At 47.1% G+C, this 21,341-nt stretch overlaps 1 protein-coding gene and 1 long non-coding RNA gene across 3 annotated transcripts in view; one reads left to right on the forward strand and one right to left on the reverse strand.

Annotated features, from left to right (window-relative positions):
- LOC148108222 (uncharacterized) overlaps nucleotides 1-1,651 on the reverse strand; it is a 189,039-nt gene extending 187,388 nt beyond the window's left edge. The window contains exons 1-2 of the long non-coding RNA XR_015720847.1: nucleotides 1,222-1,651; nucleotides 89-192 (exon numbers count right to left, since the gene is read on the reverse strand). This is a non-coding gene — a long non-coding RNA (uncharacterized LOC148108222). The remainder of the gene's footprint in view (nucleotides 1-88; nucleotides 193-1,221) is intronic.
- Nucleotides 1,652-1,965: 314 nt separating this feature from the next.
- Nucleotides 1,966-21,341, forward strand: part of GNAO1 (G protein subunit alpha o1) — a 165,101-nt gene continuing 145,725 nt past the window's right edge. The window contains exons 1-2 of one of the 2 annotated variants that reach the window (XM_045806821.2): nucleotides 1,966-2,896; nucleotides 3,120-3,162. In XM_045806821.2, coding sequence (XP_045662777.1) covers nucleotides 2,779-2,896; nucleotides 3,120-3,162 — 161 coding nt within the window. In that variant the 5' untranslated portion in view covers nucleotides 1,966-2,778. The remainder of the gene's footprint in view (nucleotides 2,897-3,119; nucleotides 3,163-21,341) is intronic. The other variant, XM_045806822.2, reaches the window with a different exon arrangement.

Consider the following 21,341-nt stretch of genomic DNA (forward strand, 5'->3'; position numbering starts at 1 on the left):
GCCTAACATCATAAAAACTACTAGACGTGAAAGAGTATGAAGATGTAAGACTGACTCACCATCTTCAAAGAAATGGTTGTATTCTTACCTCTTTGGTCTTTCAGACGCAGCCTTGTAGGGATAGCAGAATCTGGGTGAAGTTGCTGAATTTTTTCCCTATATCAGATAGATCTGCATAATCATCCTAGCAACCTGTAGAAGAAATAATAGATTCTATAGAATGTTGGGTACCTAAGATCTATTTTGGATCTGGAAGGCTGATTTTTAGTGACATACTCATTTTAAGCAAACCAGATTTATCCCTTAAGCTCCCCTCCCCAGAGACACACCAAAGGAGGCTGGGGTCAGGGGAAGTAGCGAAGAAGTTATTTATTTTATAAAACAAATTCTTTAGGAGCCCTTTGTCAGTTTCCTAGAATACATAAAATGTGATTCAAATTTAAATATTCAAATTGCATTACACACAACTTTGACATAGCTATTTATAGAAAGAGACAAATAACACATTAAAAAATTCAAGGGAAAAATGTTTTCTTCTGGGTGGGCCTTAACCGCGTCCCCCACCCACCCCCAGTGCAAATATATTTTTATGCTGGGTAACATTTCCAAAACAGGGATGCTTTTTTCTATTGTTGAAACAAACAAGTTTGCTTTCAGAGCCACTGAAGTGCCCAACTGTTAGAAAAAACGTTTTCCACTGGCCTCTTGCCTGTCCTATCCCCATGCAACCTTTCCTATTGGCCCCTTTCTCTAGAAAGGCCCCTGGGGCTGTCTGCTGGAACTGACTGTAAAACCATTTTGTGCAGTGAGAACTAGTTCCTTCAAAATCTCAGAGACCGACCACCCAGAACATGTCTGATTTTTGGCAAATGTGTACGTGTTTCCTCGGTATTTGATTAGCTGTATGCTAAATAACTGGCCGGGGTTTCTGGGTCTTCATTTGAAAAAGAGGTGGGGGTAAAGTGTTTTAAAAATTGACGAAAGGAAGAAAATCTCTTCTCACCAAAAACCTATTTAAAATTCATTTTACTTATTTGCGTTTTGGGGAAGGGGCAGGACAAGGGAATTCAACGCAAAGATTTCCACCAAACTAAACGGTTCAAAATGAGCAAAAGCGTTTAAACTCTGCGTTGAGCGTAAGCATGTGCTAGGAGCTCATGAAAACCTGTCCCTCCCAACCAGAAAGCTTCCCAGGGTGGGACTTGTCTCCGGCGCTGATACCTATGACCGGGAATCTCGGAGCAGAGTCCGCGACGGCACAGGGAGGCAGAGGCTCCTTGAGAACAGGCCCTGGCTTTGTCTCATCTTGCTGTGTTCCTCTCCTCACAGCTTCCTCTCTCACATACTAGGTGCTCAATTAATGTTTGTGGGTCGCAGGAAGCGGACAGTCCGCATCTGTCCCCACGCCCCAAGCGAATTCTCGGGAACGCGGGTTTACTCAGACCCACTGTCTCCTCGCGTTCGCTGAGGTCACTTGGTCCCGGCTGCCACGGCCCCGGCAGTTGGAGAGTAACCAAAAAGCCGAGCTGCTGGAGCCAAGATGGAGCGGAAGCGGGAGAGCGAACGAGGCCGCGCGGAGCGCGAGCTGGGGGGCCCACCTGACCGCGGCGAGGGCGGCCCAGTCCCGCGCTCCCATTGACCAGGAGGTCTGCGCGCCCGGCGCGCCAGGCGGGGGCGGGGGCGGGGGCGGGGCGGGACGCCCGGGCGCGTGCCCGGCCCCAGGCTCCGCCCCCGCCAGGCCCCGCACGCGCCCACCTCGGGGAGCCGCGGGCCGGGGGGCGCTGGGGGAAGGGAGGCCGCGCCGCGAGCGCGCGCGCCGCCGCCAGCTGACGCGGGCCCCGGCGCGCGCGCCTCCCCCGTACCTCGCCCCTCCCCGTCCCGGGGGCCCGGCGCGCGGCCCTGCTGACGTCAGCGGGCGGCTTGCGGTGCGGGGTGCGCAGAGCCGCTGGCGCACTCGCGCGCTGTGCTCGCCCCCTCCCCCGCCCGGGCTGTGGCGCGCGCGCTCGCTGGCTCTCCCTTCATTTTTTTCTCCCCTCCCTCCCAGCCTCTCTCTCTCCCTCTCTCTCTCTCTCTCCCCCTCGAGCTCCCGGCTGCCCGCGGCTCCCTCGCGCTGTCCCTCTCTCTCCGGTAGGCTCCACCGAACGATGCGAGCGTTGGGAGACAGCGACGTCGCCTCCCGCTAGAGACCTGCCCCCCGGCCCGGCCCCCTGCCCAGCCCTGCCCTGAGCGCGGGGGTCGGCGAAGGCGCCGCGGACGCACCGACGGCTGAGGACTCGCGATGCACATGCACTAGCAGCACCCCCTCACTCACTCCCTCCACACCCCGCGCCGCCGCCGCCTCCTCCTCCTCCGGCAGCAGCGGCAGAAGGACCCACCCTGCCCCCCACCCCACCCTCCGCCGGCTCCGGCTGCGGCTCCTGCCTCAACTATTATTTTATTTATTTTGGGTCGTGCACAAGCCTCAGTGCCTGCAGCCCGCGCCTCCTCGGACCGCGGGCGCCTCCACCCTCGGCCCCGGAGCCCCAGACCCCGGCCACCTTCGCCTCGACACCCCTAGAGCCCGCCAGCTGCCGCGAGTCTCCGCTGCTGGAATCTTGTTAGCGGCTGTCTTTTTGGGGGGTTCTGGTTTCCCGACATTTTTGTTTTCAGCCAAGGGAAGGATATCGTGGTTTTTTCCCCTTTGAGCCCAGGCTCTGTTCTCAGGGGGGGTGGGGGGCGCGCCGAGCCGGGGAGCCGTGCCAGCCGAGTCGTGCGGGCTGTGGCAGGGAAGGGGCCACCATGGGATGTACTCTGAGCGCAGAGGAGAGAGCCGCCCTCGAGCGGAGCAAGGCGATTGAGAAAAACCTCAAAGAGGATGGCATCAGCGCCGCCAAAGACGTGAAATTACTCCTGCTGGGTAAGGACCGGGGCTGCCACCCCCATCTCCCGACCCCGGCCACTCCGCACCCACCTCCTTTCGCTCTCCCACCCTACTAGTGCCTGGGGAGACCTGGTCCCCGATATGGCACCACTGTGTGCCTAGAATCGTCCACCCTCTCGCCTGCCTTACCCCCATGCCCCCTCCCCTCCGTTCCCCTAAGCTGACACTCACCAGTTTTTCCCCCTGTCTGTCCCAACAGGGGCTGGAGAATCAGGAAAAAGCACCATTGTGAAGCAGATGAAGTAAGTCCCTGTGGCGTTGGGATTTGTACTTTTATTAATAATTTTTTGTCATTTGTATTATTTTGCTCATTCCACATTGCTCTCCAGGCCTGGTTTCTGATTCGCATACACACACGCACACACACACCTGGATTTGACTCCCCTCCCCCACGCCCTACGTTGGTTCTGGGTCCTCCACCCCAACTCCCGGGTGGGTTTTTGTTTTTTTTTTTTTTTTTTTTTTGCGGTGGGGGGGAGGGAAGTGGAGCGCCTGTAGTTGTATGAATGACAGTGGCCGCCATATTGATCAGAACATCACACTATTGGCATGATTATGATCATTACTCTTGCTCCTCGGGTGTATCACTACCTCCATTTCTATCTCTGTGTCTCTGTTTCATTGTGTTTCTCTCTCCTCCTCCGTCCACCCCCCCCCCACCTTCCACATCCTTAATCCCACTTGCCCCTGCTCTTCTCCTGGGGCAGTGATTTTGAACTTGGCTAAAACATGGAGGGGACCCAGCCCTAGACTGGGGTGGAGAATCAAGTGTCTGCTGTTCAGGGATTTGGTGCTGAATTGGAGGTTGTGGTTTCTTCCCCCCCCTCCCCCGTCTCCCAAAAAAGGACTAGGGTTAGGGGAAGGGGTCATGTGGCAGGGAAGAGGGTGGGTTTCCAAGCAGGTGTGACTGGCACAGCTGTATCCAAGGCAGAGGTGGAAGGGAGACACTGGTTGAGGCTGAATGCCCGTCCCTTGCTTCCCCCTTCATCTCCCCCACCCTCCCAGCGTTTGCTCTCCTGACAGGGGCAATTTTCCTTCACTCCATGGCCTTTATCAGTGTATTTATTTACACTCTGCATAGGCCATCTTCCTTGTAATCTACCCACAATGCGGAATTCAGGCCCCACTTGCCGCCGCCCCCTTCTGCCTTAGATATCAGTTTCCCCTCCTAATTAACTGGGGGTGGATTTGAGTGATGGTTGAAAATTAAAACAAAATGGGATATTCCTTCCCTTCCACACTTTCTCAGTAAGGAGCCTCGCCCCTCCTTCCCACTCTCAGGCTTGCTTCTTGCCCCATCCACTAGGCAATTCCTGGTGAGCCCACAGGCAGCTTTGCTTGGGAGGGGGTGGCTTGCGGGGAAGGGGTGTGCGCCCTCAGGGCCTCCTGGCCCTGCTGCTTCCGTTGGCCTGTCAGTTCGGGACAGGGGAGTTCGTTAAGACCGTTTAGCGAGGATTCCACGTCGCTTTGCTGTGACACCTTCGTGCACACACAGCTCCTAATTAGGGGTTGCTGTGCAGTAAACAAAAATGATTATTTTTCAACTTGACAGAATAGCTGAAGTAATTGCATCCCGTAGGAAAACAATGGAAAATAAAAACCCCTTTCGCAGAAAGGTGGGTGGGAGACGAAGCATGCTTGTGGTTTCAGAACCAAGATGCAAAAAATCTTGCATGTGTAACAGGCATGACAAGCGGGTTCTAGGCGGCGCCATGATGGTAGGGAGTAGCGACTCGGAGACAATTTCCCCACGTCTGTTTGACATATTCTTATTTTCGTTAGAGAGCTCCCTGGGGCTTTCTTTGCAGAGGCTCCCTCGGCTCGCCGCACCCCTCTGAGCCACGGGTAATTTGGCCTGGGGCTTCTCTGGAGCTTGTGCAGCCCAAATGGATGGGGAGGCGGGGCCTGGGGAATTGCTCTTTGCAACAAGGTGCATGTTGCATCTGCCTGGAGCCCTTGCAGGTCGGTAAATGCAAGCAGCGCCACCCCTCTCTCCCAGAGGGGGATGTTTCAAAACTTCAGAAGTCTGTAATCTGCGGTGGCGGCCTCAAAGCCGGGTAGAAGCCCTGGCCACCAGGGCTGGGTGAGGTTTCAGGCATTGAGAGTGGTGGACAGCGCCCAGCTGAGGCCGGAAAAGTCGATGGGGCTCAGCTCGGTGACGCTCGGCTCAGCTCGGTGCGGACTGGGCGCGGGGCTCGGAGGGACTCGGCAGTGTTCGGAACGGAGTCGGGGCCCCGGCGGAGAGAACCGAGCCGCTTCGGAGGGGGCCGAAGGCAGTCGGAAAGGCTCGGGGAAGGGGAAGGGTGGGGGGAGAGTCTGCAAATTAACTTTGCGTTCACCAAGGCAATTCCTTACCTGCTTTTCCCCCGAACATGCCCCATAAATTAGGTTGATTTAATAAGAAGTTTAAAAATATATACTCAGTCCCCCAAAGGGTACATCGCCTTTTTTATTCAAAGAGAGCAGAGTTCTCTGAGGAAATAGGTGTGCCATTTTAGAACGAAAATTCCTAATTATATATTGCGGCAGGAAATCTTAAATTAAGGTTGTATGTAGGCTTTTTCCAGGAAAGTCTTATGCGTCTCATATTTAGTTACACTGAGGAGGGGGAAAAAGTCAAGCCCTGATGTCTGAGATGTCTGAGATGGTTAAATCAGGTATCGGAGCATTTCTTCTCTTTTACCTGTACCCTCTCCACCCCCACTTTTCTTACTCCCACCGGACACATTTTTGGAGAAAAATGTCAGGCAAAACTGAGATTTTGTAGGTAAAAGTATTAATATTTTTTTTTAAATAACACCCAACTCTTTAGGAAATAGCCTAGGTTTGTTCAAAAGGTCAGTGAAAAAGATTTCCATGTAAATTTTGCCACAAGGGACCCTGGCATCCCGTCCTCCTGAAGCATTCATGAATGGCAGCTTTTCCTGTGAGCCCTCCAGCTTGGCTTGAAATAAATCAGATCAGGGCCTTATGCCAAGCTGGATGCAGGACTTGTTTTATTAACCACAAAATGTGGGATTGGTGTCACTGTATCCTAGTGACAAATGCTTTTGAGTCCTCCCTTGCAGAGATGATTTTCCCAATCGCCACTTGACTGAGAGTCACTTGAGTCAGGAGACCTGTACTGTGGGTGGGGCGGGGCCCAAAAATCTGGGTGGCATTTACAGAAAGCAGTTTCGGACTTGCCTGTGTAGTGTGATTGGTGAGCAACCTATCAGGCCATATGTATGAATTAATTTGGATGCTGCTTTATTTCACCTGGATAGATGAAATTAGAGAGTTCTCCATGGGTGATTGCCCTGTGAGAATCTGATGATTTCCTCATGGGGTCTGGGGTTTAATAGCTCCCGTTGGATTGAGAGAAAGAATATTGATATTCAGACATCTCCAGGCCCTTTTAAATCAGCATTTCCAGAAGAGCAAAGAGCCATTCCTTTGAGCCCATATTCTCATCCGTGCGCTGTGGCATGCAGATTGGAAGGACTAGGTTTCCGTATATGCCATAGTAAGTGAAGTTATACGACAAAGGACTGACTAGTAGATGCTGCTCAGAACGAACTATTAACACCGACATCAGACTAAGAATGTTGCAGGGAGACTGACCTTTGAAATTCTTTTGCTTAATACGTGTTATAGGGGGAAACCTCCGTCCATTTAAGAGATGCCACAGATTAGACCATCATTTTAAAAGCCTGATTCTTAATACTTTATTAAAAGTTTCATTTGAGCATAGCTTGCTGGGGTGTTTGGGGTTTTTTTCCTTTGTATATGTGATCATGAGTTAGCCTTTGGGAGCTCTGTGTCAGACAATGCAAAACATTTCAGTAGTGAGAAATAAACAATGATCATTGAAACAGCAGAAATAAAATTTTACACACACCGTGAGTAATCAATGACCTTCTTTAACATGTGGTATTTAAATAATTCAGCTCATTAGGAGGCCGTGACCTCACCTGTGATATGGCCTTATCATTTTTGCAATCCGTGGGACTCTTTATTCAGACTAATCAAAATTTTAAAAGGAGGTGTTAATTTTATTTAATTACCAAAACCCTTACAAAGAGCTCTCTTGAAGAATTATATTTTATGAAGTATGGAAGCAACAGAATATCATTTTAAGGGACTTCCTGTTTTGAGCAGTGGCAACTATTAGGACTACATACCTGTTGAAAACGTAAAACAAACTTGTGGAGTTGCTGTAGGCACCACAGTTCACCCTCATTTGAGGTGTTGAGTTTTCCGGGATGTCACGGTCTGGCTGTCTGTCTCTGGAGCAGTAAGTGGATTTTTAGGAAGATAGAGAGTTGGAAGGTGGCAGTGAGGCATGGCCCGCAAGCTGCTGGCTTTGTACATAAATGGACACAGTAAAATGGAGCACTTTATGTGTGCACTCACGCCCAAGGTGCCTTCTCGGTGCCACTGTAAAACAAATTCCAGGATTTGCCTGGTGCAGACGTCCTTTCCCATACAAATACCCCAGCCTTTACAGCAGGTTATGATTCCGAGGACAGACCCCATCCTGTTGGGGCAGGGAGTCTTAAGACATCACCTGCTGCCAAAAGCTGGGGGTGTCCCTCCCACCAGCTGACCCTACCATTGTAACTAGGGCTCTCCTGTTTGGCTTAGGTTCACGGCAAGCCTGTGTTCATTCAGCACGCTGCTGTGCAGCACCTACTAGGTGGCAGTCATGTGGGGAGGGGAGTGGCCACGGGTAGCCATTGCTCTGTAGAAGTGCAGCCGTCTAAAAGGGCGTTTCCTACACGTCCCCAAAGGGTCCCATGTGGAGGCAGCACTCTGGAGAGCTACTCTTCTAGATTTGTGGGCTTGTTATTTCTGCAATCCTCTCCTTGCCTGCTTTGCCCTTCCCCCTTCCTCTTGTCTCCACGTTTATTCAAATGGATGCACCTTGTATGCACCTTGCTCTCTGGAGACCGCATGAGCGCAAACAGAATGTCAGATCAAGTAGCAGATGAGTTCTCCTTTGCTGATGGATGGTGCTCTCTCGCTGCTTACTGTTCACTGAGCTGTAAATACCAGCAGACCTTCCTGCCAGAAGAGTGGCAAACAGTCCACCTGATCTCCTCAGGAATCAGCCGTGGAACTCTTGAACCTCAGTTACCTGTTGGATTCTGAAGCAGAACCTGTCTGCTTATTGAAAGGGTTGTTCCTGACTAGATTAAATGGATGAGGCTTCATTCGGGATCGACATGGCCGTAATGGAATCCGGAGTTTCTGTTCTCTGCGTTTGGGACTAGATTAGACTTGCAGTGCTCAGAGTCAGAGTACTGTCTTGTTTCTCCAGCACTTGGAACTCCCCAGATTATAGTGCTCCTCAGCGTGCCACATCCGCTAAAGACAGGGCAGGTCGCTCATGTTTTTCAGTGGCTCACAGTACCCTCTCTGTTAACACTGGAGATTTAATATGCGCAGAATACGGTCCTATTTTTCTGACATGTGGTCAGTCCATCTGGATGCAGGGACTTGGTTCCCTGTCTCCCAGGGTGCCTTCAGGCTCTCATTTCTTACGAAGCTAGACAGACCATTATCACAAGAGCCGCATCGTGATCTGAAAGACAATAGACAAGCTGGGAAAGGGATGATTTCAAAATGAGAAAACATTGTGGAAAGGGTTACCCCCAGGCTTGACACTGCAAAGAACAACTTTTGATGTTGACGAAAGAAAACTCATGAGTGTGTGTGTGTGTGTGTGTGTGTATACACACATACTACATGAATTTAAGAACAGCAGGTACTACGACCAGGGCCCTTTACCTTATGGATTGCATCACCGTAAACAGCTTAACGGTGCTCAGATGATCTCCATTCTCAGAATTCTTTTAAATTTGCATCACATTCTTAGTTTATCCTGTGCTTCTTGCTCATACACAATACTGGTTAGAAAAGAAACTTTCCAACAAATCCGGCATTAGCATAGAGGGGAAGGAGAGGAAGGAGCAGTGGCCTGTTACTGGTTCAAGCAAATACCTAGTTTCTTTTTTAGAGAAGCCGTTTAGCATGCTTCTCTAAAATTGAGAGGTGATTAAGAGCATGGACTCTGTAACCAGACTACCTGGCTTCAAATCCTAGCTCTGCCACTAACTAGGTGTGTGACCTTAAACAAGTTGCTCAATTTTTTGTACCTCAGTTTCTTTGCCTGTAAAATGGGGCTGATAATAAAAATACCTGATGGGGTTGTTGTGAGCAGTAAATAATGTAGTATATGAAATGCCCTTATAACAGTGTTCTAGAAATCATTATACAAATGTCAGCTGTAGTTTTTATTCCTTTGACTGATTAGTGGGTGTTCCCTTCCCATACGGAGTGCTTTTCTGAAGTATGTGGGCCTTACCTTCTTTGAGAGCCAGAAGGGGAGCGCTGTGGTTCATGCTCATGGCTTCTTCCCCTTGCCTGCTCTGCAGCGCCAGTTATGTAACACACTGTGTTGTCATAACTGATGTGACATTTTTGATGGTGCAGCTGCTTCAGCCCATGAGGCTGGAGTGATATTACAAAGAGTGGGAAAGAGCACTGGACCGGGAGTCAAGAGAAGTGGCTCTCCCCCTGCCTCTCGGGGGGTTCCGTTTCCCCCAGCTCCTTCCCTGTTCTAAGTGGTTCACGAAATTGGGAACTGCCTTCATTTTCAGGGTCTTGATGGCTTTGATTCGAGGTTCTAAACATAAAAGCATCAATTACAGTTCCGTCCTGCAGGGGTAGGGGGTACCTATGAAAGCTCTTTGAAGGCCAAGAGAATTGCAGAATAGCAACCTCAACCACAAAGCTTTGTCAGCCAAGAAAGTCATAGTCCTGAGAGGCATTTTGAGGAAACCACCTCTAACCAAACTTTTCGTGCAGATGTGGTTCTCAAACCAAAGAGGAGGATCTGAAAGTATCCTGTTAGTAAAAAACAGGATGTTTCTGGGAGGAGAGCCCCAGTGACATGTTCGAGGGAGAAGTGGTTTGTTTGTGGCTTCCAGGATTCTTAGAAATGGAGACAGCCTGGCTCCACTGAGGATGGCTGCAGGTGAAGGAACTAGCCTGGGATCAGATTTACAGGGGCTGTAAATCCCAGGGGTTGGGAGATTTGCAGACCAGTAAAAGGGGAAGGTCAGGAGAACTGTGTTTTAATTTTGACTCATTCTCGAACTTGACTTTGGGCAGGTCGTTTAGTCCCTCTGAGCCTCGGTTTGTTCATCTCTTAATTAGAACGTGGGCTTTCACCACAGAATTTCTCAGGTCTCTTTCAGGTTCCTAGCTCTAAGATCCAGTAAATGCAAAGAGAAACTTAGAAGCCTGAAATGCAGGGGGGAATAGTGGGAGTATTTACCGCCCACAGCTTTTATCTGCTGAGCCATCTTTAGTTCTAATTTTCTTTACAGAGAAGAGGAAAAACATTGTGCTTTTCATAGCACAATTTTAAAAAAAATTAAAGTAAAATCCTTCAAGGCTAATAGTCAATGCCCTAAATTTGTCCCCCTACTCACTTAATTTCTCAACCAAGAAGGAGGAAAGGGGAATAACATGTAAGGATAGTACTCCGCAGCCAAGAATTTACCCTGGATTCTCTATGTCATAGCCAACTGGTAGGTTTTCCATGGAAAATTGTTACTTTATAGGGACAGCTTCCTCATGCCATAAAATCAACTCCGGGTCACCTGCATCCAGGGTCTCAGAGCACTAACGCTTATTACATATTGTCAAGTAATTATGTGCATAGTGTATCTGTCTCCTTTGCTAGTCTTGGTGCCCCTTCCTTACGAGGGCTCCTTAAAGTAGGGATGGGGACTTACATAATACAGCACTGAGCCCAATGTCTGACACACAGGAGGTGCTTCATAAATGCTTGATAAATGAAGAAAAGAGAAAGAAATGAGGTTCATGAGGAACTCAAACTCAGTTGTACATAAGCCAGAATAATAATATTGGAAAACTTTGATGACCATAGCATTCATCATATTCAACGCAATCCATTATCCTTATTTGTTTTTTCACATCAACCTATGAGGAAAATAGCCGTCAACTCCATCTTACAGATGAGGAAGTGAGGCTCAGAGAAGTTGGGTGGCTTGCTCAAAGCCACACAGCTTCGTAAGTGACAGTGATGTATTCAGACCATGATTTGTTTAATTCCAAAGCCTGTGTCCTTTCTGTCCTAGCCCTAGGGGGTTCTTATTAGACCACCACCAGTGTGGGCAGAGGAGAGCTTCGCAGCCTGGGACCCAGTACCCATCAGCAGATGGGGTGGCACTAGCTTTGGTTGAGCAGCGGGGTTCCTTTTGGAGGTGGTGGCCATCCTCACGTTTGATATTGATGCTGATACCAGAGTGTTCCCTAACCATCATCTGGACAGCTCCTGAAATCATTTTCCATTGCTGCCTCAGAAGTGTGGGCCGTTTGTGGGCGGCTGCAGAGAGAAGCTGCCACTGAAGACTTTGGCTTTGGTAGAAGCAGGTGGTTCAGAGGAGACTTGGGAAAGACAGAATAGTAGTATATACATCCATTCAACCATCCATCCATCTATCCATCAAGCAACCATCTTTTCATCCATAAGCATTTACTGAGCATCTACTGTATGCTGGACGTATACATGGTATCATGGAAGTAGAGAGGAAGGTCTAGGTCCCTACCCTTCCGGAACTTAGTCTAAAGGGAGTGACATGTAAAAGACACTCGTACTTCAGAGCAGGAAGCCCATGAGGCTGTGGGACGATGGAGGGCACCATCTCTAGGTAGGAAGTTCAGGGAGAAAGTGGCCCACGGGCTGAGTCTTAAAAATGAGTGGTAGCTAGCCAGGTGGAAAATAGGAATGCCAGGCAGAGGGACCAACATGTAAAAAAGCTCTAAGATATGTCAGCGCATGGAGTAGGCTGGAAGTATAAAATAACTCGGTTTGATGAGAGCACAGTCTCTAAGAGGACTGTCCAGAGATGAAGGAGTAAGAGAAAACGGAGATAGATCATGAAGGCTCTTGTCTACTATGCTAAGGACTTTAGATTTTATTCTGAATACAGTAAGATGCCACCAGGAGGGCTTTTTTTTTACTGAGGTGCGATTGACAACATTATATTACTTTCAGACATTCAATGTAATGATTTGATATTGGTGTAAATTGCAAGATGGTCACCACAATAAGCCCAGTTAACATCCATCACCACTCATAGTTATAGATTTTTTTTCTTGTGATGAGAACTTTCAAGAATCATAGGGTTCTAAGGAAATGGGTGGCTGGATCATTTTTGCACTTGAGAAAGATCACCTATGTGGACGAGAGGGAACCATGTCCAGAGGTTAAGAGACCAGGTGGAAAATTATTTTTGTGATCCAGGTAGGAAAAGATTAAGAAGTACCTTAAAGCAGTGAGTGGGAAAAAGAAACAGACTAAGAGATATTTGGGCAACGGAATAATTGAAATTATTTGATAATCAATTGGAAGGGCTTTGGAGAGGAACTTCATTTTATTTATTTATTTTTAAAGATTTTATTTATTTATTTGACAGAGAGCAAGCAAGCGAGCACAAGCCAGGGGGAGGGGCAGGCAAAGAAGGAGAAGCAGACTCCCCCACTGAGCAGGGAGCCCAATACAGGCCTCCAACCCAGGACCCATGAGATCATGACCTGAGCTGAAGGCAGATGCTTAACTGACTGAGCCACCCAGGCGCCCCGAGGAACTTCATTTTAAAGGATATAGACAGGGGTGCGCCTGGCTGACTCAGTTGGAAGAGCATGTGACTCTTGATCTTGGGGTCATGAGTTCAAGCCCACATTGGATGTAGAGATTACTTAAAAAAATAAAATCTTTAAAAATAAATAAATGAAGGATCTAGACAAGAATGAGTCTAGGATTCCCAGTTTGGGCTACTGGTAGGGTAGTAGTGCCATCCGCTGAGATGGAGCAATGCAGGAGGGAGGGGGAGGGCATGCGGAGAAAAGTGATGACTTACTTTGTTCACATTGGTGATTCTTGTGGGTCATCCACGTGGAGATCCCCGGCAGGCAGGCAGATATGTGGGGTAGGACGTAGGACACACCTGGGGAGAAGGGTCAGTTTGGGATCCTGTGCTTGCTGTGGGCAGTGGAAGCTGTGAAAGTTGGTCACCTCACCAGGCTGAATGAAAAGACAGAGGATGCATCCCCCATCATGTGCATGCGCCCCAGCTCCAGGAAGAGGAGCCTGTGAGCGAAACCGAGAGCGCTGAGCTGAGCGATGGAAAGGAAACTGAGGTGAAGCAGCAGCATGTAAGCCAAGGAAGGAAGGAATTTCCAGAAGGAAGAGGTTGAGTGAGATACTGCAGTAGTCAAATAAGCTGAAGACTGACAGGTGCCCAGGGGATCTGGGAAGTTGTTGGTGAACTTGGCAAGAGCTGTCCCAGTGGAGTGGCAGGAGGAAAGCCAAATTGCAGTGGGCTTTAAGTAAGTGGGACTGAGCAAGTGGAGGCCATGAATGGAGATCCCTGGAAAAGAACCATGGGTTCTCAAAGGAACGGGACGGAGGGAGGAAGGGAGGGGGGAGTGAATAGAGTTGAGTAAGGGCTTTATTTTTATTGTTTGTTTGGCTAGCATGGTGGGACCTGGATCCACTGAGAAGCAGAAAGGAAAGGGCCCAGGTAGAAGGAGATGTCGAAGGTATAGGAAAGAAGGAAAGAAGAAAGAAGGTATAGGTAGAAGGAGCAAAGCCCCAAAAGGATGGGCAGAGATGGGGTGCAGAATATGGTTAGGTGACCTGGTATTGACACGAATGTGTGTCACCTTCCCTGAGACTGCCAGAGAGCACTGAGGATAGGGAGTGCATAGAGAAATTTGGCGAGGGGGATGATGGGGAGAAGATGTTGAGGGGGTTCCTGCCTTACCTTTTATTTTGCTGAAGTGAGAAGAATTAAAAAGCAACTGTACTCCTTTACTGGAACACCAAAGACTGGTAACCTTTCTTCTATTCAAACCATTCATTTATTCATTCATTTACCTAGTATTTATCTAGCACCTGTTATATGTTAGGCACTGTGCTGGGTGCTTGGAGATTCAGTGGTGAGCAAGTCAAGGCCCAGGGGACTCGGGCAATAACTTCATAAACAAATAATCAGGCATAGTAATTGCAGACTGTGAAAATTTTTCTGGAGTCACACCTTTGAGTAAGACCTTACACTGATCACCGAGGGATCCAGTTCCTGCCCTCAGAGATTTGAGTCAATTGAAGGAGACAGACTGGTGCCACGAAGGCCCAGAAGAGGCAACGATGGAGTTTAATTTGGACAAGGGCTCAGGGATCACACATGCCTCAAGACAGCTAGTGGAGAAGTGAGGGTTCAGTGGACACCATTATTTTACTCGTTCCAGGCTGTTCCAGTGAGGCTGCCCATCACTGGGCCCCTGCCACTTGGAGATAAGAAGTGGGTGTGTGACCCAGCCCTTGCCATTCACAAAATCCCATTTTCCTGGCCACAGTGACTGGCAGATGGGATAAGACTCAGTCCAGGCCAGTTAGAGTCCTTCTTTGAAATTTGATAGTCAGTACGAGAAAGAAGCTCTTCATCTGGGATCCCAGCAAGATCTTCACTGGGTTGGAACGATGAAAGCCTGGTGCTGTCTGGGGCCATGTTTCCACATCTCCATTACTCTGCAGGGAGGAAGCTTGCTTATCATGAGAGACTGGGACGTGAGGGAGGGAATGAGGAGAAGACAGAAAGAGACAGAGGAAGCCAGAAAGACATCTGACAGTAATTATTATAATCCCTGAAGCTGGCTCTGTGGACCTGAAAGTTATGTGAACCAATAAATCCCTTCTTTTACATAAACTAATTTCAGCTGGAATGGTCTCCTTGTCATCCAGGAAGAAGAAGCAGTGTGAGCTAAGCACAGAAGCTGGACTCAGACGTGCAGGGCACCATCAGGGAGCAGTGGGCAGTCTTATGGGACCATAGCGCTTGTGGGAGTATGAGGAGAAGTGATTAGAAGGGAGGAGCGGAGCTAGATTGTGGGCTTCCCAGACTGCTTCGCTAAGGTGCATGTATTTTGAATACAGAATAGGATGTGCCACCCTCCACGGTAGGGTAGTAGGATGCCAAGTCAGCAGAGCTTGAAGAGGAAGACCAGAGAAGACGCCTAAAAGCAGGGAGATTTCTGTAGTCTGAACTGGAAAATTGGAAGGAAAGGCAGTGAGGAACTGGATGGGGAAGAGATTTGGGGAGTGGACTGGGTGAGACCTGGTGTCTACTTGAGCATGGGGAGAAGAAAGTAGATCAGACAAGTCCTCCCAGTTTTGAGCCTGGATGTTGGAGTTTAGTGATGCCATCAAGTTAGGAGGCATAGGAATGGGAAGAGGGGTGTGGACAGAAGAGGGCAAGTCAAAGCACAAGCACAAATTTTGGGTCCTTGAAGGATAACTTTTGTATTATGCTCACATCGTTTAGTGTCTTAGGAAGTCGTTCTAGCATTTAGAAGAGCGGTCAGGGCTGGCAACACTGCGTGGTGAGGCCATGAGAGTGGATGCAGTTCCCCTGGGGTGAGTATGCAGATGGAGAGGAGAAACCCCCCCACCCCAGCCCACCCCGTTGTGGAGGTGAGCAGGGACACCTACCTTAGGTAGGCTCATAAGTAGCTCCCCCTGGGAAAAGGGGCTGGGAGTCAGAGGAGAGGGAGGAGCACCCTGCTGAGAACCCCAGGGGAGGGAATGTGCTTCCGGAAGTTCTGTGTAGCAGCAGGGTTCTGTTCCAAGGCACTGCCAAGCTAGATAAGGACTGAGAAAGGACCATTGTATTTGGTGATTGAGGCTATTACTGGCCTTTGAAAGAGCAGTTTCAGATAGAAGCCAAACTCAAGAAATTAGGATGGGTAAATCTGGACTAGGAGTAAAGAAGCCTGAGTGCTACCTCAGCTCTGTCCCTATTTAGCTTGGTGGCCCCAGGCAAGTTCCATAACTTCTCTAGGCCTTAGTATTCCCATGTATAAAATTAGGAAACCCGATCGAATGATCTGTAAGCTCCTGCTCAAGTCTTGAGGTCATAAGTTAAATTTTGCTGTCCAGCAAAACAGATGTTCTTGTGGCAGAGGAATTCCCTGCCTTCTCCCTTGGCCACCCCCAACTGAGATAATAAATTATAACAAAATTAAGCTTTCAGAAGTCTAGTGCTAATTGAGAAAGGAAACTGGGACATCAGCTCAGGGAGTTGTGGCCACCAGTGTGCGTGCGTCCACGTGTGCGCTCCGCTGAGAGTGTGGAGCCCTGAGAGGTAGGAATTTGTCTCGGAATGCTACCACGGTTTACAAGAGCAAGATCCTGTGCTCCTCTTCCCTGGGGAGGAGCGCTGAAGATGGTTCCAGAGTGCAAATGCAAAACAACCTCGGGGGTCCCCTCTCTCTGAATTCACATGGCTAGGAGGAATAAGGCTCTTGAGCCTGAGCTGGCTGTGTGAAGAACCGGAGGGACCCGGAGAGAAACAGGCCTGAGGTCACCAGAAGGCAAGGGCAGGGGAGGCACCGGCTCTGTCTCGTAGGCACTCTGTGGCCCTGTCAGTGGGGGACTTTGGGGAAGGGATGATAGAATGGCATCTGGTTCTGAGTTATTGCTGGTTTTCCTACCCTCTTTTTCCCCTATGTGCAAAAAGGTCTGTCGTTTTTTAATCCTTTCCCAAAAGTTTCAATTACATGAACCTCACTGTTCTCTGACTTCTCTGGCTGCTGTTTGTTCATTCTGTGAATACCAGTGGAAGACCAATCATGTGTTGGCTCTAAGTTTCTAGGAACAGAGCTCTTAAGACTGACAGGCTCCCTGCCCTCAAGGACCTTACAGTTTCAGAGAAGGGAGCTAGACAGTAAACAAGTAAATGAATGAGTAAGGTCATTTGATACAGTGATATGTTGTAAAGGAGGAAGTAAGGCCTAAACAGAAAAGAGTGGTTGGCAGAAATGAGGGAGAAGGAAGCGGGTCAAGAAAGATCTGAGGAAGGGGTGCCTGGGTGGCTCAGTCAGTCAAATGTCCGACTCTTGGTTTTGGCTCGGGTCATGATCTCAGGGTTGTGAGATTGAGCCCTGCGTTGGGCATGGAGCCTGCTTAAGATTCTCTCTCTCCCTCTGCCTCTCCCTCTTTTCCTCCCACCCTCCCCTGCGCATCTGTGCACTCTCTCTCTCTCTCTCTCTCTAGCGCATGCCTTAAAAAAAAAAAAAAAAATCTGAGGAAGACGGACTAGCAGATGCAAACACCCTGAGCAGGAATAAGCAGGAAGAAGCCTAGGGAGCTGGGCCTCAGGAAAGGAAAAGTGACACAAAATGGGATTAAAGAGGCCCGGTGGCCATGCAGAAGCCATTTGGGCTTCATGCTGAATGCCATGGGTGGTTGAAATATGGGACAACTTGACCTCACTTGTGTATCAAAAAGATCCCTCTGCATTCTGAAAACAGCAAAACTGTAGGGGCAGAAATCACATCACTGGTCTCTGAGGATGTGGGAAAGAGAAATTGATTACAAAGGAGCACGAGGGAGCTTTCAGAGGTGATAGAAATATTCTTTCTCTTAATCGTACACTGGTCATGCAATCATATATGTTCATCAAACCTCATCAAACTGTACACCTAAAAAGGGAGAATGTACTGTAATTAAATTATAATTCAGTAGATCTGACTTGTAAAATGTACATTATTTAATTGAAAAAGAAAAAAAAATTGCAGTAAGCCTTCACAAAATCCCCGTGGCTGCCATGTGGAAGATGGAGGGAACGCTCAAGGCTTGCGTGCCCTAAGCAGTGCCCTCACCACTGCTCTTACAGTTGAGCTGTATTATGTGCTTTTCCTGGTGGCTTTCTTCGGTCAGCTTATTGATGTGTGTTCCCAGTTTTCCTGTTTATTTAGCTTTCCTCTACAACTGGCTTGAGAGCTCAATGTAGGTAGAAGCCATCTGCTTCCTTCGTGTGAGCCCATGGTAGACCCTTGTTACATATTATTGTCCTTACATTTGAATGGTGCTTGAGAGCTTACAAGCTGCTTCCTCGTTCCTCATCACCTTTGGGCCTTACAACAGTCCCGTCAGGACACGTAGACAACGCCTGTATCCCCATTTTATAGACCAAGAAACTGAGGTGAAAAGAAGTCTGTGTAGCAATATCAAAGCAGCATGAATCTTAGAGATCTTAGCTTTGCCATTTGTGGACTATCAGTGTGTTTTGGGGAACATTATTTAGTCTCTCGGAGCCTCAATTTCTTAATCATGAGAAAGATGAAAAGGAAACACATTGCAGACACACTGTGATGATTAAATGAAGTAACAGAGCTAAAAGCACTTAGCACGTAGTTGAAATTCACTAAATGTTAACTCTTTGTATCATTTTTACTGTCAGAGAAAAAAGAGGTTTATTCAGGGCAATATGGTCAGTATGTGATGGAGCTGGATCCTAGGTATGTCTCTCCTTCCATCCAATCACCCAGTACATCCTTACTGGTTGGCAGTTGATTGGTCCTGGGCTAATTAATTACTTTTTACCAAGTCAGATCCTTCAATGCAGTCATTGATTAATTCAACAAATACTTACTAAGCACTCACCATGTGCTCAACACTGTGTAGGATATGATGGTGAACCAACACAGGCTCCCTCTCTGCCCTTGAAAATGGAGAGTCCCTTACAATTAATAAACACTAGAGCCCGGTAAGAGGTGGAAGATGCTGAGGGAGCATCTCCATTAGTTTGGGGTTTGGGAAGACTTCCTGGAGGAGGTCACATTGCAAATGTCTTTTTTTTTTTAAACGGAAGCCTTTTTAATTATGACATAAATTAATATACGCCCAAAATGTTCATTTGTTTTAAAAAGCAAGCATTCATGTAACCATCACTAGGTAAAAAAAAAAAAAAATAGGATGTTGCTAATGGCCAGGAAAGTTCCTTAAATATCCCTTCTTGATCACAGCTCCCTCCTTTACTCCCTACCTCCTGACTTTCATGGTATTTCCTTATCTTTCTGTAGAGTTTACCACCCACATATGTATCCTGTACTCATATAGTTCAGTTTTTCCTGGTTGGAATGTAATTGTAATCATTGTTATATATTATTAAGTCTTATGTCTTTCCTTCAATATTGCATTTGTATTATCTACCCACATTGTACATAGCTGTATTTCATTTATTTTCATTGCTATAAGTGCTCTGTAGCATTCTCTTCTGAATATTTATCATTTTTCTGTGAATTATTTACAAATATTTGTGAATATTGATGAATATGCTATATATTATTGAATATGAATATGAACATGCTATATAGTTCACACCATTATTTACCAGCTATGGTTATACTATAGTTTATTTATCCATTCTACTGTCGATATGCCTTGGGTTATTTTGAGTTTGGGGCAATTACAAAGGATGCTGCTATGATCACCCATGTGGATATATATCGTAAGGCACACGCCTCTGTGAAGCATTCTTTGAGGTGGAATTGTGGGGAATCTTCACCTGTAGTAGATAATGCCACGTTGTTTTCCAGAGTGGTTATTCCATTTTATACTTGTGCTAGCAGACAGAATTCCGGTTATTCCAAATTCTTGCCAATATTTGGTATTGTCAGACTTTTACATTTTTGCCAACTGTATCGGTGAGCGGCAGTATCTCACTGTGCTTTTACTTTACATATTCTTGTAAATCATACACATTACTGGTGAGATTGAGCAGCTTTTCATATATGTATTGGACATTTGATTTCCCCTTTTGTGAAACACCTCTTCTTTTGTGACCTTGTAAATTAGGTTGTAATTTTATATTAATCTGTAGGAGTTCTTTATATGTTCAGGATACTAGTCCTTTTCCAATTTTATTTGTTACAAATATTACCTCCCATTCTCTAGCTTGTTTTTTCGCTTTGTTAATGGAGAACCATGATATAAAAGATGGTCTTATTTTTAATGTAGCCAGATTTTTCAGTCTTCCCAGTTTTGGTTATTGTTTCTTGTGTCTTATTTAAGTGATCTTTCTTTATCTTGAAGTGGTAAAAGCGACCCTCTTTTGCCCTGTTCAAAAAGCTTTGTAGCTTTTTTTCTTCCACGTTTAGGTGTTTAATTCATCTGCAATTCTTGTATGTGGGGTAAGATAGGGGTCTAGTTCTAACTTTTTCCCTAAATGATACCTATTTGTGCCAGCATTGCTTATCCAAAAGGCCATTTTTTCAGGCACTGTTCTGTAAAACTACCTCTATTTTAAGTCATGTGTTTATATACACAGAGACCTGTTTCTTGTCTCTTTAGACCATTCCACTGGACTCTGTTCTTATGTCAGTACCACACTGTCTCGATCACTGCAGCTTTATAACATGTCTTGATGTTTAGTTTCCCAAATCCCTCCTCTTGGTCATCTTCATGAGTGTTCTGGCTGTTCTTGGCCCGTTGTGTTTGCATGTAAATGTTAGACTCAGTTTATGACACTAATCTGTTTGGATACAATTGACATCTTTAGATTGGACCTCTTTAAATCTTAAGTTTTCCTGATCCACGAACATGTTCCATTTTACCATTAATGTAGGTTATCATCATTTCTCTTAAAAATATTTATAATGTTTCCCATAGAGGTCTTATTTACTTTCTGTTAGATTTGTAGCTAGATACTTGATATTTACAGTGGCCTTGTAACTGCTTCTTTTTTTGAATTACATTTTGTATCTGTTGGTGGTATATGCAAGTACGATAGATTTTTTAATATTGATATTGTATTCATGAACCTTACTTTTTATATAAATTCTAATGGTTAATCTGTAGACTGTGAGGCCCAGAGAAGGGAGTGACCTCTCTAGGTTCCCATGACTAGCTAGTATCAGAGCAAGAATGAGTGTGGTCCCGTTTCTCCCATTTCTACTTCCCAACAACTGTACAGGAAGGGTTGGGGTAAGCCAGTGGGGGAGAAGGAAATAACATTTACTGAACACCTATTATTTGTAATGCTTTCTACACATGATCAGCTTAGCTCTCAGTGGAGCCTGATTTTTGGTTATTCCCATTTTATACATGAAGGAAGTAAGATTCAGAGAGGTTATTCAAAAAATGTGTTGAGGGTCACACCTTGGTTCATCACTGAGAGGACTTTCCAAAGTTGGAGGAGTCCTATTTCTCTTTCATGCATATATCAGTCTATACACCTTCTCATTCAAGTTTAGATACCCACAGAAGCCTTTGGACCTCCTACCTTCCACCAGGCTATCTCCCAGGGCCCCCACCCTGTGCAGATCTGGGGCTGCCTCTAATAAAGCTGTACTATCATCTTCAGACTCACACGGGCCTGCTTATTGTCAACTCCTGGGTTGAGTTCCTACCCCCCTCCACTGTTCCCTCCCAACCGAGAAAATTAGTTCACAACTTGTTGGGTTCTAGGAACCAAATTAGGTGTTGCCCTGGGCATCTTGTTTTAGTCCTCACTTGAAAATATGGTTGGGGTTTTATGACCCTGCTTTGTTATACAGCGGA

Source organism: Ursus americanus, chromosome 21, assembly GCF_024610735.1.
Source record: "Ursus americanus isolate L20-20 chromosome 21, mUrsAme1.1.p, whole genome shotgun sequence".
In the NCBI taxonomy this organism is placed as follows: domain Eukaryota; kingdom Metazoa; phylum Chordata; class Mammalia; order Carnivora; family Ursidae; genus Ursus; species Ursus americanus.